We start from the raw sequence: 16,674 nt of genomic DNA, 5'->3' as shown, positions 1-16,674 counted from the left end.
CCAGGACAAAGTCAGACATCCAGAACAGAGACGCCGTACAGAGACACCCTATCCACCCAACTCCCAATGACACACAGAAATGACCCATGATGCACCACACTCAGGTAAAGAACCTGATGTTAAGTCTTAGTTTGATGCAGCAGAACATGGAGCTGAAAGTGTTTCTCTGTTTATTTAAATGTGAAACTAAAATAAAAAATGTGTTTCTAAAATTAATAAATAATTGTGATCTTAATAATGAAGATGAGGGCCGCATGGTGGTGCCAACAAACCAAAAGCGGTCGAGTAAGAAGGCTGTGCGAGAGTGTTCTTCAGTCATGATCAGTCTGCTTGTGTTTTGGCTCACCGGGCTCCTGAGGTCTGCAGGCAGGACCTGTTTGCCGTCCACGTGGTCCCTGAATCTCCGTCGGGCCTCCTCCAGGGTGGGTTTGTGTCCTGCCTTACCCAACTTCCCCAGAACCAGGCCTCTCAGCAGGGCGTCCAGGTGACCTGCAGGACAAAGACACACGCTTTGTGTTGCTGCAGAACTGTAAGGAGTCTGACACCAGCCAGTAAAGAGGTTAAGAATCTTTTGGTCTAAGTAATAAGATCAGATTTATGTCGGTTTGTTCTTGCGCAGCTCCTCCTCACCTTCCCCTGGTTTGCAGTCCCAGCCGAGCTCCAGGCCGATGGGGGTGAAGAGGTCCCTGATGAACTCCTGGATCTCCTCGTGGAAGTCGGTGTGGGACAGCAGCGAGGACAACACTCCCAGGTTGCAGCTCAGGTCGCTCCACACCGTGTAGTTTGGCTCGTTGACAAACGCCTCCATCAGCTTCAGCACCTCCACCGTGCTGATCATCCCGGCACGAGACTGAAAACAAACACAGCCAAATAAAAATCTGATTTGGTGTCTAATTTAAACTGAGGAAGAGACTCTGTCACTGCTGTCGGACACATGAAGTAACTTCCTGACTGTCTGAGTAATCGTGGTCAGGATGGGGTCAGGGTTACAAAACGTTTTCAGTGGTAAAAGTGAAGAAACATGAGACACAGCATCAACTTTTTCTAACGTGATCGTTGAGTAATAACAAGCAGCAACCTCCTCTAAGTGCTAAAAGATGCAGTTCGTCAAATGGCCACTAGAGGCTGGCTCCAAAAGTAAGTTAATCCCAAGCAGCAACCTCCGGTGTTGGAAAATGAAGCCAATGCAGAAGTGCAAAAAACTGCAGTTCCTCGAGTGTCCACTGGAGGCTCCAGAGACGTAGAAAATAACATTACGGCAGATGGGAAAAGGCCCATTCTTACAGCAGCTTTACTTTGCTGTGTTTGTGTTGTTGGAGCCTTTTCAAGCATTAATGGGACCTCATCTGTCTCTGTGTGATTTATGGAAGTCTCAGGCCGTGCATGAAGTCTGAGCTCCAGCTTTTCTCTGAGTTAAATTCTTGTCTTGTTGTATTTATATATTTGCACTAAGTAGCAGGTGTACTGCACTCGTACCTGGCTTGTTAGCCTGGTCAGTACTACAGAGTCTGATAAACACCTGCAGTCAGTCACCATCACAAGCAGAATCTCCTCTGTGGGAAAGTTAAACTAGCTCATTCACGAGCGTCTAAATATGGTCACTTCAGGCTCCAGTAAACCAGCACGGCGGCGGCCTTCATTTACGCAGTCCAGACACCAATGGGTGACGTCCCGGTGGCCACATCCATTATACAGTCTATAGCCAATCCCAATTGACCTCCATGTTAAAATGGCAAACTTTACAGACAAAATAAACATGCTTACAGCCTGGAATAAACAACTCCATAGCTCAGGTCCCCATTCAAGACAACTATACACATACGGGCACTTCCGGCTCCAAAAACAAACAAAGTGACAGCACAAACACCAAACATGCAACTCTGAAAGACTGCACGGTCTTTATCCACCATTAAACATCCCTGTGATGCCACAAAAGATAATAATTTAATGTGGCGTGAACAAGTGAATCCTGCTGGTGAGTTTAAAAACATCACAGAAACATGAGTTTCCCTCCCGGTCTTTTTTATTCTGGAACATTTTGCCGTGAAGGAAAACAAGGGATATGATAGTTACTGTTTCACTGCACTGGCTGTATGTGTGTGTGTGTTTGTTCACCAGGGAGAAGAGGTCGTTCTGCAGGCCGAGCCGATCCACAGGCTGCAGGCTGAGATCTCTGACGCCCGGCAGCAGACTCTCCAGCATGGACGAGCTGTACTGGATGCGATAGAAGCCCACGGTGCCGGGGTTGATCTGTGAACAGCAGGGACACAACTGGGTCAGACTGTGTGGGGAATAATGTAGTTTTACCCTTTTTGCCTCTCAGACTGAGTGCTTTTATCCAGCATGGCTTAGAGTGAGTGGAGCAGCGTCATCCTAATGTTAATGCTCGGGGGTTTAGTCAACAATGGGCTTGTCGGAGTGGAAACATTTCCCCAAACACTGAAAACATCGTTAATTCTGACTTTCATTCTGAGAGAGAACCTGTAAACTTTGGGTTTTTTACACGTCGCTTAAAAATGAAGTTTCTAGATTTGACAGGTGGAGATCCAAGGCATTCTTACAGGTCGTCGATTGTCAAGTCTTTGTTTACACTGTTAACACTGTTCACAGTTTAAACAGTGTTTACACAGGTATTTAAGTGGACATAAACACAAGGAAAAATGTGTCTGTTGAAACAACCTGCTGTTAGCAGACCGGCTGAAGTTTCATCTACTTTACAGGAAGTGTGGGTGAGTCTGTGGTGACCACATCCTCTCCTCCTCTTCCTCCAAACTGCAGCCTGTGAACTTTATTTTAACTGTGTGTTTCACACTTTGAGTGAAAACAGGACAGACTGAGACGTCCTCTCTGATGACTCATTAATTCAGCCTAAGGGCGGGTTCACACCAGCCTTGTTCAGCCCGACTGAACCCAACCCTGGAGCGTTTGTCCCCTCGGTGCGGTTCGCTCAGGTTGATGTGAACGCTGGAATCGAACTCTGGTGCGGACCAAACAACCGTCTTCATCGTGGATACAAAGGTCGTTGACGAACATTTATCGTCATGATTTTCGTTAACGATATTAACAGTGCTTTGTGTGTACATGACCCTTTCTGCTGATTCGGCCGAATCCTGATGTCACGACATTTAGAGCCACATGATGAGAGGAGTGTTTTCAAACTGCATTAAACACAGACGATGGAAAAACATAAATGATCTAATTAATATTTAATGTGAAAAAACTGCTGAAAGGCTGCTGTGCTCTCTGGAAACACATCCACTCCTAAACTTTATTTTAATTACTTATTAACCGTCTCTCAGTGAACCATCACAATCAGTAAACAGGCCACTTCTCTGACGTATTTATGACCCTCATCGTTCAGATCCTGACACTATGTTGGATTCGCTCCGTACGGCCAACGGCTGATATCAGATCACCAGTTTACCTGCTCGACCTGCTTCTCAAAGTTTTCTCTGTCGTCATCACAGTTTACTTATTTACTTTAGTGCTGTGTTTATATTTATATTCAAGGAGGAGGAGGAGGAGGAGGAGGAGGAGGAGGAGGAGGAGGAGAAGAAAAAGAAGAAGAAGAAGAAGAAGAAGAAGAAGAAGAAGAAGAAGGAGAAGGAAGAGGAGGAGAAGAAGAAAAAGAAGAGGAAGAAGAAGGAGAAGGAAGAGGAGGAGAAGAAAAAGAAGAAGAAGAAGAAGAAGAAGGAGAAGGAGGTGGAGAAGAAGAAAAAGAAGAAGAAAAAGAAGAAGAAGAAGAAGTTTATATTTATATTCAAGAAGAAGAAGAAGAAGTTTATATTTATATTCAAGAAGAAGGAGGAGAAGAAGAAGGATGAGGAGGAGAAGAAGGAGAAGAAGGAGGAGGAGAAGGAGAAGAAGAAGAAGAAGAAGAAGAAGAAGAAGAAGGAGAAGGAGGAGGAGGAAGAGAAGAAGTAGAAGGAGAAGAAGGAGGAGGAGAAGAAGAAGAAGGAGGAGGAGAAGGAGAAGGAGAAGAAGAAGAAGAAGAAGAAGAAGGAGAAGGAGAAGAAGAAAAAGAAAAAGAAGAAGAAGGAGAAGAAGAAAAAGAAGAAGAAGAAGGAGAAGGAGGTGGAGAAGAAGAAGAAGAAGATGTTTATTTTTATATTCAAGAAGAAGAAGAAGGAGGAGGAGGAGGAGGAGGAGGAGGAGAAGGAGGAGGAGAAGAAGAAGGAGAAGGAGGAGAAGGAGAAGGAGAAGGAGAAGAAGAAGAAGGAGAAGGAGAAGGAGAAGAAGAAAAAGAAAAAGAAGAAGAAGGAGAAGAAGAAAAAGAAGAAGAAGAAGGAGAAGGAGGTGGAGAAGAAGAAGAAGATGTTTATTTTTATATTCAAGAAGAAGAAGAAGGAGGAGGAGGAGGAGGAGGAGGAGGAGGAGGAGGAGAAGAAGGATGAGGAGGAGAAGAAGAAGGAGAAGGAGGAGGAGAAGAAGTAGAAGGAGAAGAAGAAGGAGGAGGAGGTGAAGAAGAAGGAGAAGAAGATTATCCTCATTATACTGAATCTAAATCACCTGAACTTAAACCTTAACCGTTCATTGCTTGTGTTGGAAGAACCGCCACCCGCCCTCACCTTGACCCACTGGTCCGGGCTGACGCCGCTCAGAGTGATGGTGGTCTCGGGTCTGTCCAGCAGAACCTTGAGCTTGGTGCATTTTGGGTCCTCGCTGGTACAAATACTAATGGGAACCATCCAGCTGGGGCAATCCTCACCTGTCAAACAGACACGTCACAGAGCCAATGAGAAGCTAGCGTGGTAAGATGTCGGTAAGCAATAGGGTCTATTAAAGCTGTGAACACGCACCGTTGTGTGGTCCACTGGCACAGAACTTCTTCTGACATATCTTGAGGATGCGATCGTCGCCTTGCTATAAAAAACATCAGAATGAGTGAGTGTGTTACGATTAAAACAACAGGACACATTAGGGTCTGAATGACTAATGCTACAACAAGACATCTCTTCAGCTGACTCCACGATATGGGCCGTTATGGCTGCAACATAATCTATGGAGGAAAATGCGCCTAATCAAAGGTCGTCCACTAAAAGTTCTTGTTGTTTCCACTGACAGGCTCAGATTGTTCTTCTAAGTGTGTGACAACATGACAGAAAGGATCCCTACAGAGATAGACCTTTGTGTTACAGAGGAAGATGATTGTTTTAACCACACACAGACGTTACATCGCTCTCTGCACACACACCAGACTCCATTCAGAAAAGCAGTGATTTTAGATCACATGAACACAGGAGCTGCTGCTCTACCGCTGCCCAGATTTGTTTGTTTGATTGTTAGATTGTGCAACTTTGGTATCGCTGCTTAGATCCAACACAATATTATTATACACAATATATTAAAATTAAAACACCAAACAACTTCCTTGTAGGAAGAGGAGTGTCATTTTACTTGCATAACACATTGCCATTGCTGTGATCAGTTAGTTTTCTGTTCAGGTCATTGAGCGTTCTGTGAGGTAAAATGACTGTTTTTGTCAGTGGAGTCTGGTGGTTTTGGAGAGAGCCATGTAACGGATGTTTCTGGATTTAAACAATCTTAAAAAAAGCTCACCTGCTCCTGGTCCACCACTATTATCGGGAAGCCCATCTGCTTGGTCCACGAGCCCATCACAGCAGCGATGGGTTTCCCACTGGCCTGTTCCAGACAGTCCCATAGGTCCTCTGTGGGAGACAGCCGTGAGTCAGACAACTAGGAATCCGTGAAAACCAATTTACGCAACAGTCCTCGAAATACTTCCAGCATGTTCGTACCTGTCGAAGCGTTTTTATGTTGGAACTTCAAAAGATATGCGTTCATTCCTTTCCTAAAGTCCTGCAAGGAAAGTGTCAGAGGTAAACCTTAATGAACAAAACGCTGCGAGCAACTCGAGGGTGTTGGATAACCGACCTCGTCTCCTATGTAGTTGTGCAACATGCGGATCACAGATGCTCCTTTGCTGTAGGAGATGGCGTCGAAGATTTCATCTACCTCTGATGGATGGCCCACGTTCACCTGGAGCACAAAAACACACACAGGAAATCACGCGCTGAAGAGTCTGACGGGAGCTTTCTTCAACAAATAAAATATTACTTCCAGAATTCTTCATCACTAGTTGCACCTCCACTTTTCCAACCATCAAGATGTTACAAACAGCTGTTAAAATCCTCCTCAGCAGCTGTCAGTCTCACAGCGTTGAATCCCTCCCATCCTCACCTCTATGGGATGGCTGCTGTCCAGTGCGTCCAGGTCCAGAGCTCTGGTGTAGTCTGCGGAGACAAACTGGGTCCAGATGTCGTACTCAGGGAAGCAGTGGTCCACACACAGATACTCGATCCAGGATGCAAAGCCCTCATTAAGCCACAGATGGGTCCACCATTCCTGTATGCACACAAAACACTCGGATGAAAGCGTGTCCTCGAAGTGCTGCTAAATGTTTTCTTTCCAAGTTATGATCTCTCATAAAACGTCTGTGAGAGACTGTTTGAACATAATCAACCCCTGGTCAGCGGACCGGTACCGGGCCGTAGATCGTTTAGCACCAGGCTGCGAAACCCAACAGGTGTCTGTGGCAATCCAAACATACGCAGAGTCTGAACCCGTCGCATGGGCTGTGTGAAGTGTGCAGCCGCACAGGGCCTCGCGCCTCTACAGACACTTCAAAAGTCGCCCAATTCAGCTGGAAAAACTGTGGACCTGGCAACCCTGGCTTCACATCCCGTCAAACTTTGAACATGAAGCCTGATGCCGCTCTAAAGCTCAGTGTTTATCAGTGAAATATATGAACTACACAGCATACGGGCATATGAGAGCCTGTGGAGAGGAAGTTTATACTTTAACTGTGCGCAGAAATACAGACGGATCGTGACGTTATTGATTCAGGTATGAGCATCAAAACACACACAGGTCTGCGTCACATCTGCTCCTCTCCTAACGTCTGTCTCCTCCCCGCGCAGAGGTAACTCTCTATCTGTTGATTATTTTCCTGATTGACTTCATTTTTGTCTAAAAGCGTCCAACAAAAACTGTGAAATAAATTTCCCAGGGCCCAAAACAATGTCTTCATAATGTCTTTATGTCCAACCAACAGTTTAAAACACAAAAACTCTTCATTAACTGTGTAAATGACATTTTTGTTTAAAATATTACTCAGATAAATGGATTATAAAAACGGTTGGCAATTCATTTCCTTCTTTCCACCAACTCATCAAATTATAGAATCATTTCTGCTGCTCGATCGGCGATAAAAGTTAGCAAACTAGAGGAATTCATTCCAACGAATCGTTAACTTTTCCTCCTTGATAAAGATTAAAGACAAGCACGTGACTTTTGGAGAGTTTATTCCCCTTTTCTTGGCACGTTTGTGAACTATATTGACCTTAGTTTGATTAATACTTAATGGCGCATTCACTTCATTTGTCTCAGGGTAAAATAACTTTAGTTTACCATTGTGACCAAGTTCCCAAACCACTGGTGGGCGAGTTCGTGTCCGACCACCAGCGCCACCCACTGCCTGGAGGACGAGCAGGAGTTCTTGGGGTCGATGAGCAGAGCCGTCTCCCTGGAGAACAACAGAGAGAGTTAGAGGTTAACACTTCGTCTGATCACCAGCAGAGTGTCTCCTCCATCAAAACATCCAGACGCCACATCAGCTGCTGGGCTGTTTATTAACAAAAGCTGGAGATGGTAGATAAACGGAGCCTGCTGCTGTATGCAAATCACATGACACCTGAACACCTCGCAGGTGGCAGCACGTCCTCATGGCCACAAAGCAATTAAAAAGGCATCACTGCTGTCGAACAGGAAGACAAGACTGAACAAATCTGCTTCTTCTCAGTGAGATCCGGAGCTGGGAAGAACAATTGTTTTACTTTTCCATGAATCAGATGATTATTTTAACAATTACCCCCTCATGTGTCTCATAAAAAGGGCTGTACGATACTGAATAAAGTGACGTTGTGATATCGGTTTGTTCTGTGATATTTTCTGCTTTTATAGAATAAATTAAAAAGATAAATGCAGTTTGTTTTTATGTACATAAAAACAATATTTGGGACTTTTTCTTTTGGTGTTTAAATGTCTGTTTGATCAGCGTGATCAGCCCAGTGACGGTAAACTAAAGCTCACTGTCTCCTACTTCCTGTAGACACCGTAAACACTCTGCAGCACTTCTGCCTCATGAACGGTCCGTTTATGTAGCCACAGCATTAACCAGCACCGGGACGAGGTGCGGCTGATAACGGGAACACTCTCACTTATAAGCCACCTCGCGTCTGCCTCGATCGTCCCGCCGACATGATCTCTGACGGCAGCAGCGTCACGTGCTTGTTTACAGGCAGGTGACACAGACTGCAGCTCAGCGGTCAGCTCCCCCTGTGCTCTGGTGAAGAGCTGCACTGATGCGAGAACAGACGGACTTTTGTTGTAGATGTTAAAGTGATGTTAAAGGAGAAAATGGTGAGTTTTTCGTTTTGCACCGAGCGACAAAAAAGTAGCAGCTTGACGTGTTTCTCTTAATTGGTTTCACTATTGCAGGTCCTGCGATGCGACTGTAGCACGTCCTGCGATGCGACTGTAGCACGTCCTGCGATGCGACTGTAGCACGTCCTGCGATGCGACTGTAGTACGTCCTGCGATGTGACTATTGCACGTCCTGCAATGTGACTATTGCACGTCCTGCGATGTGACTGTAGCACATCCTGCGATGTGACTATTGCACGTCCTGCGATGTGACTATTGCACGTCCTGCGATGTGACTGTAGCACGTCCTGCGATGTGACTGTAGCACGTCCTGCGATGTGACTGTAGCACGTCCTGCGATGCGACTATTGCACGTCCTGCGATGCGACTGTAGCACGTCCTGCGATGCGACTGTAGTACGTCCTGCGATGCGACTGTAGCACGTCCTGCGATGGGACTGTAGCACGTCCTGCGATGCGACTGTAGCACGTCCTGCGATGTGACTGTAGCACGTCCTGCGATGTGACTATTGCCAGCCTGCGATGTGACTATTGCCAGCCTGCGATGTGACTGTAGTACGTCCTGCGATGTGACTATTGCCAGCCTGCGATGTGACTGTAGTACGTCCTGCGATGTGACTATTGCCAGCCTGCGATGTGACTGTAGTACGTCCTGCGATGTGACTATTGCCAGCCTGCGATGTGACTATTGCCAGCCTGCGATGTGACTGTAGTACGTCCTGCGATGTGACTATTGCACGTCCTGCGATGTGACTGTAGTACGTCCTGCGATGTGACTATTGCCAGCCTGCGATGGGTTCAATTTGTTATCGTCATCTGTCAGTGCCCATAGATACATTTTGACTGTGTATTTTGTCCCCTAATCAGTTGCAAACTCAAAGATATTCAATTTACACTGCTGTACAACAGAATCGCTGATAAAAAATAATCCTATTTGATCCTAGTCTCTATGTTTGGTCTAAGCCACGGGTAGGGAACCCGCGGAGCCACACATGTGGCCCCTCTCCCCTCTACATTTTAATTTTCATTTATCATTGTTGTAGCAAAGTGTGTTTTTAGAACCTCTTACTGTAAAAAATGTTTACACCAAATTATAATAATTACTTGTATTTTGTCAACCTAAATGTCACATCCTGCATCTACGGCACCTCTCCAGTCTCACCGGTGGCTGCACGAGTCTCACTGTCTTCAGTAGTCATGGATGTCAAATCAATAAAAAGGAAAGTCTCATAAGAAAACTGAGAATTTAAAAGTGCACGGACAGATTTGTTTCCTTTTAGCACCAACGCTGCTGGCTTATCGATATGTTTGATCTGCGGCGAGAAATTAGACAACATTTTATTTATTTATCTTTTGCATGAACCCAAAGTAAGCCGGCAGCTCCTCACTGCTACAGGAGGCGTTCCAGCCAATGTTCAGTTTTGTGTCATGCTGATCAAAACATTCCCCAATAAAAATAATGAATATGTAAACAGTTTTCTTTATTGTAGCTCTAATTCCATAAATGCAACGAAGTGTGGTATTTTTGTGAAGGAAATGCAGGTTAAAGTGACGCTCATAAAATCGCCCACTGGAGAGTCGTCATGTGTAAAATGATAAAACATATCAGTGATATCTGTCAGTAATGTTCACAAGCTGAGACGTATTAGGCTGCGTTACCTTTATTGTAAAGTGAATATGTTTTGTGGCTTCAGACAGATTTTTTGGGGGGAGGGGCGAGTAAAAATGTCCCTATATAGCTTTAATTGTTCATGACACATTTGGCTGTATTGTAAATATGCCAGTATGATTAATTATTATTATTATTATTATTATACAACATTATTAATAATTAACTAAAACTGCAGTAGATAATTACATTGACTTTTAACCCCCTCCTAGTGACAGTGAATCACTTCAGAATACTTCAGGGGAAGTTGGCAATTTATTGAACAGCTGACGACCTTTTGTTATGGTTGGTGAAATAAATGATCAATGTTACAGTTTCCTCTTTTGTTAAATAAAAATAAGGTGTAATGTTTAAGACCAAGAGCAACTTAAGCTCACCTGTAGGTGACAAGGCCCCAGTTTTCCATGGCACCTGAATAAGAAGAAGGAATACATGTTCAGTTTCCCCGTTTTTTAGAGGAAGAGACTTAAATCTGATCGACTGACGGCGACTCACCAGCAGCAAAATCAGCAATAGCTATGAGATCAATTTTAGGCAACGGATAAGGAACACTGAAGTAGTCTTTGTAGAAAGGTAAGGTCTTAGTCGCAACCTGCAGGAACAGAATAACAACGTTAATAAAATGTACAAAGGAGTTAAAAAAAGTTGATCTAATTGCAGCAGCTCACCTCCAGTGCAAATTTCCCTTGTTCTGCCTTCCCCACAGGTGTGTAGACGCGTACCGTTATGCCGTCTGATGATTGGCTCTCCACAAAATCATATTCACCGATGACAAAAGCTACAAGGTATGTGGACATGATGGGCGTGGTGGCAAACTTCACTTCCACAAGGTTTTCGTCCTCTGGATATGGCTTTCGATCAATGACATTCTGGAGAAGAGGGGGAGGAAACAGTTAAACGGCTCGACGCGTGGAAATCACCAGGAAACAGATCAATGAAAACAAAGGTTCATGTTCGGACGCTCCACTTGTAAAGGACCTTTTTATAGCAGATCGATGCTCAAGAGTGAAAGCGTTTACTACCTTATAAATGTTTGACATAAAAGACACAGGTTAAAAGTCTAGAATCACCAGCAGCTGTTAAAGTAGCATCTGGAGGAGCTAAGAATCGTTCCCCTTGGCTGGCAATAAGCGATAATTGCAGGTTTGGCTAATCGCAGCTGTCACTGGGCGAGAGGCGGGGTTACAACTGCAGTGATCACCTGTCAATCACAGGGCTGACACACAGAGACAGACAACCTTTCACGCTCACATTCACACCTACAGACAATTTAGAGTCACCATTGAACCTGACGAGCATGTCTTTGGACTGTGGGAGGAAGCCACGCATGCACGGGGAGAACATGCAGACTCCACACAGAAAGACCCACTACGTCTGAACCGGGGATCGAACCAGGAACCTTCTAGCTTAAAACAAACTGTTAGTTTTTAACTTGTATGAAACACATTTAATTTAAAACTGTTGCCTCTATATGACCTACAAATGCAAGGAGACCGTTAGCGACAAAATTGTCTTTTTCTATGGAGACATTTTTAGTGCTCCCTGGTCGGATCAGACCGAAGTGATTTACAGCCCGCAGACCTGAAGAGCCTTTGTTTACATTTTCAAAGTTTCATGTCAGATAGTTTAAATGCATGAGGAGATATTTCTTTTAAGAGTACCACACATGTACAGGACAGGATGAGCAAAGAGATGAGACATACGGCTCTGTCCACAAAATCAACCAAACATGTACATTTCCTCGCAGGAGCTGAAACCAAAGACTTAACGGATTATAACTATACATAAATAGGGGTGTAAGTCGACATTGTATGCAAACATTACTGACAAAATTAGTATAATAACTATAATTAGTTGGTTATGTCACTGCATGTTTTTCCATGCTGTGCACGGACATAACATCGTTTTCCAGAGCTGAGTTGCTGAGGGGTGAGCCGTCTCACGTCCTTACTATCTCTGCTGAGAGTTGCTCATCAAAACAGGGAGCAACAGGTGAACAAAATATAGCCAAATGTCGGGCGATGCAACACCATCGTGTCCTAAAAAAGGATCTGTAAAGCGGACCTTGTTCATCACAGGAGCACGTCGGAGATGTGCGAGCATCTGAAGAGAAGGAACGATGGAGCTGTGTTCTTGATGTATTTTTTCTATCAGCACTTTGTCTGTCGTTGGTTTTAATCGGAAACAAATCAGCAGCAAAGTTTATTAAAGACGTATTTTTGAATAAAGAGCTCATATTTATTGTCTTAATTGTTAGTTAGCAAATGTTTAAAAGAACCTCCAACTACATTTAAAGCTGAGAGCTCAATAAGAGACATTAAGTCATTGTGCTATTCATCATCTGTAAGTCGATTAATCGTTTCAACGATCGATGACAGATACCCCTTTCCCACAGAAATGAGCACGTTGACGCAGGTTTTTCAGACCCGGGAAGATCCGCTTATAGATGCTGTCTCTGTTCACATTGCCAGTGAAGTATCCTCCTGTCGGTCTCTTTTCTGCTGTGTCACCGTCTGACGTCACAACAGCGCCCGAAACAGGGTTAGTAACCAGTGTTACGGTGGTTAGGTCGTTATTGTATCTGTTACTCTTTCAGTCTGTTTATCAAACTCGGTGCGACAAATTTGGAACGATGTTCGAGCGTTGCTCGGACGGAGACGGGCGGAGTTTGTCGCTGAGATGACGAGGAGTCGCAGAAGTTACAGACGGAGGATTAGTGTGTCGACATGTGTTTCGTGTTCCCATGAATGCCGATCGGAGCCGAGGCGATAATTACCCGGGTCGACTGCAGAGTCATGTGACCCGGGTCTGTATGCTGATTGTAACCTTTCCCACTGAGCAAAAAGGCCGTGTGTTAGCGGGTTTTTTGACCAGTGGGAAAGAGACAATAGAGGACGTTCATATATCAGTCTTTGGATACACACACAGTTTTCTTTGCAGGGACACTCACTGTTGGTTTTGCCGTTTTATGGGATTTGCTGAATAAAGGGAAAATCCAGAATACCAGCAGACTCATCCTTCAAGTATCAATGCCGACAGTTCTAGCAGTCTGCTCAGTGCTTATGTTAGCATCAGTGGATATCTTTCACCGCCTGTTTCAGTGTCTAAACCCTCCTGTTGCCACAGCTTCAGTAGATGCAGCATTGTGTTGCTCTTTGCTTTAAAGGTCACACTTTACTCGCTGAGAAAATAAATTTCATCAGGTATGTGAACACAAAAAGGTCAAGAGCTGTGCTGGCAACAACGCTGCAGGCCGGACTAATCAAATTCCTGCGCTGGATGGTTCCTGCAATCTGTCTGCAATAATTTATATAATTTCATGTTATTATCTGAGGTTATTGTTGTGTAATATTCTGAGGTAATTCATCCTCCTTAATTGAATTTTGTTGTCCTGTCTTGTGGAAAATTGATTTGCGTTCGACACAACAGGAGTGGACAAAAAAACATGCAATATTAAAAACTGACAGCCTGCATTCATATCATCAGAAAGAGCCAAATTAGCCTCATCTTCACCCCCGTATGAACCGTGTCAGCCTTCAGGGGTGTTGTTGGAGCGAATAATCAGAGCCAGACGATGTTTTCTGATGCAATTTAGCTGCAAACGCCTTCAGCTGAGAGCGGACAGATTCTGACAAATCAACAGAGACGTTTTTCAGGAGAATGTGTGTTACGACGAGCAGCCTCTTTTAACGTGTACAGTAGTTACACTTCACATGGAGTTAAACATAAAATGAGCCAGAGGTAGAATATGCAGCGACTGTCTGCCCTCCGTTACGTAAGCTTCTAGGAGAAAAGAGAGGGAAGAGAGAGGAGGGGAAACACACACACACACACACACAGACGCACATAAAAGACACTCAGGCAGTCTGGGGTCTGGCGTTTCTCAGAGGGAGGAGCAAACATATAACACGTACCATATTTGACAAGGCTACTCGGTCCTTGGGAACTATCAGAGAGATGTCGAAGGTGGCTTTGATAGCTGGCTCATCCCAACAGGGGAAAGCTCTGCGAGCATCCGTGGCCTGTGGGGACAAAGAGAGAGAGAGAGATAAAGGTGTTAGACTGAGTCCAGACTGTGTTCAGCTCAGGTCCCATGCTGGATCTTTAAATGAGCCTCTGCCCGTCGTTATCACATTTCATTTGTCCCGTCACATTTGATTTTATCTGTGAGACACCGTGACTTGTAGACACACCCATGCAGGCACAGAGGAATGTGTAAGAGGGCTGTTCACATACAAAAAGAGGGAGATAAAGGTGAAAACTAAAATGATAAAGGGCTTGAGAATAGAGCTGAAACATTAATTGATTCTATTTAAACTACCTCATAAATTGAAGGATGCGGCGATGATCCGAATCGGCCGATTTGGGCTTTAATAAGGGGATCTGTGATCGGCCGATCACCGTTCCAGCCAATAGTGTGACGTAACAATTATGAGCCACTTTGGCACACCACACCGAGCAGAGTCATGATTTTTTTTATCTGCAGTGACAGTGACAGAAAACATCTCGTGTTCTGAGGCTGCACCCGCGTTCTGCTGGAATTACTGGCACCACTTCAGCTAAAGTTTAGAAGTCGAGCAGCATTCATCCCAGGGAAGTGACCAGAAGTTAGCAAGGTTCACTCAACGGATGCAAGCACTCGCGTTACCAGGAGGAACTCCCGCAGCATGTGCTCCTTCTGCTCCAGTGGTGCCGCGTCACCGCTCTGTGACCCGCAGTGACACAGACACAAACGCGCTCCCAAGACGGCAGGCCGTTTAACACACTGTAAAAACCTGAGGACGACTTAATACTTTTCCATCGTTGTTAAAAATAAATCCTTCATTGACGGAAGTACAATGAGAGGAGATCACACTGCAGGCACTGAACACACGAGCCTGTTGTTAGAGTTCTATAATTGTTCTGAGCAGTGCAGTTATCAGCTGCAATAGTTAATAAACACTAAGATCATAATGTTTTAATTTCTCTCTGCGTTATGATTTTTATATTCTTAGAAAGGTCAGAAAAATGCATTTAAATCAGTGATTTGATCGGTGATCAGCAGATCTCAATATTTTAAAAAAGAATCGGTATCGGCCCTAAATATCCTGATGGGTGCATCCCTAAATAAATTGGCACGTATTTTTACGTTTACTCAACATAGAATCCAAAAATTAGAGCCTGACCAATGGATGATTTCTTAGATAGGCCTCCAAAGACCTTTGCATCAATACTGTGTGCACGTGCTGCAGACAGTGCTGAGAGTAATGTAAACTATAAAGCCCGAGCGCACTCTACTCGTCAAACCACGACATGACAGTTTCTTCATTATCCGAAGTTTATTATTTATCCTGCACGTTCTGTCAATAAAGTTTTCATACAGAGGAAATCAAAAAACATAATCGCTGATAAAAAAAGTGGATATATTATGTAGTGCATACGCTCCAACACGTGATGCACAGGACGAAGTTAAGGAGGCCTACATCCTAACTGAAGTCCCCAAGGAGGACCAGCTAATTCCGCTTGGAGACTTCAATGCCAGGGTGGGACGGAATAAGGAACCACGGAGAGGCACAATGAGGAAAGAAGGAGTTTGCAAAACAAAAGTAAAACATCATAACGAGCATCAAAAGGTGTAAACCACAGCAACCAAAAGGGCGTCTTGGAGGAGACTCTTCTGTCAAGGTGTTGCACTACACAGCAACAACCTCCGCCGCACTGCAGCAGAAAAAACCGCAGGCTGAGGAAGGAGAGATCCTCCACCAAAAAGGCCCAAACTACACCTAACACCGCCACTGCTCGGCCCTGCCAACACTGCAACAGAATATGCAGCTCCGTAGCCGAGGGCCGAGAAGGAAGATCCGAGTGACCACCGATGGTGATGATGATGCCAATAATATCGTCTGGGTCACGCTCGGTCTTAAATGTAGTTGTGCAAAAAGCCATTTAAGGACGACCGATCAACGTTATTCAACACTTTTTACAAACCAAACAACTTAGAGGAAGTAATCAAAGATTTATGTATAAAAATAATCAGTCGTTCCCCTACTGAAGAGTTTTATATTTAACTCGTGCGGATAATAAGACCCATGTTTTGGTCTTCTGTGTGTTTAGGGCAGCTTATTATACAGTACATTATTATGTTTTCCATGCACAGAAGCCCGTGGAGATTTCTGGAAACCTGAAGACTTTATATAATCTTTCCATTTAGGAATCAATTTGACACGGACTGTCGTGTTTCTGTGTCCAGCCTCAGGCTCCTCTTGTTGCAGGAGCAGGCTGCACTTTATCAGTGCCAGGTGAGCTGTTTTTCAAAGCCGATACACTGAAAGCATCAAATTTAGCTGCGGCATTTGAGGCATTTCCTTCACAGAAATTGCTCGGAGCCACTGATTTTATCCACTACCCAGCCTTGGAACATTAGCGCCGGTCATTTTTCCAGTTGGGTGCCTAAAACAGCTCCCATTAAAAGGCTCTCTGACCACAGGTGTGGACCGACTGGTGCTGCTGGTGACCGGTCACTGCAAGTCATTCGAGACGTCGTTCATTTAACACTGGCTG

The 16,674-nt window shown here is 44.6% G+C and overlaps 1 protein-coding gene across 1 annotated transcript in view; it reads right to left on the bottom strand.

Annotated features, from left to right (window-relative positions):
• Positions 1 to 16,674, bottom strand: part of npepps (aminopeptidase puromycin sensitive) — a 29,514-nt gene that overhangs the window by 5,117 nt on the left and 7,723 nt on the right. Inside the window, exons 5-18 of the mRNA XM_069666061.1 lie at positions 14,049 to 14,156; positions 10,803 to 11,003; positions 10,630 to 10,726; positions 10,512 to 10,545; positions 7,432 to 7,546; positions 6,202 to 6,366; positions 5,896 to 6,000; positions 5,760 to 5,820; positions 5,560 to 5,669; positions 4,800 to 4,863; positions 4,569 to 4,708; positions 2,116 to 2,250; positions 631 to 850; positions 347 to 489 (exon numbers count right to left, since the gene is read on the bottom strand). Coding sequence (XP_069522162.1) covers positions 347 to 489; positions 631 to 850; positions 2,116 to 2,250; positions 4,569 to 4,708; positions 4,800 to 4,863; positions 5,560 to 5,669; positions 5,760 to 5,820; positions 5,896 to 6,000; positions 6,202 to 6,366; positions 7,432 to 7,546; positions 10,512 to 10,545; positions 10,630 to 10,726; positions 10,803 to 11,003; positions 14,049 to 14,156 — 1,698 coding nt within the window. The remainder of the gene's footprint in view (positions 1 to 346; positions 490 to 630; positions 851 to 2,115; positions 2,251 to 4,568; positions 4,709 to 4,799; positions 4,864 to 5,559; positions 5,670 to 5,759; positions 5,821 to 5,895; positions 6,001 to 6,201; positions 6,367 to 7,431; positions 7,547 to 10,511; positions 10,546 to 10,629; positions 10,727 to 10,802; positions 11,004 to 14,048; positions 14,157 to 16,674) is intronic.

This window comes from Semicossyphus pulcher, unplaced genomic scaffold, assembly GCF_022749685.1.
Source record: "Semicossyphus pulcher isolate SPU_LCO1_2020_fin unplaced genomic scaffold, fSemPul1.0.p SCAF_17, whole genome shotgun sequence".
In the NCBI taxonomy this organism is placed as follows: Eukaryota; Metazoa; Chordata; class Actinopteri; order Labriformes; family Labridae; genus Semicossyphus; species Semicossyphus pulcher.
This window is presented reverse-complemented; position numbering and strand designations above follow the sequence as displayed.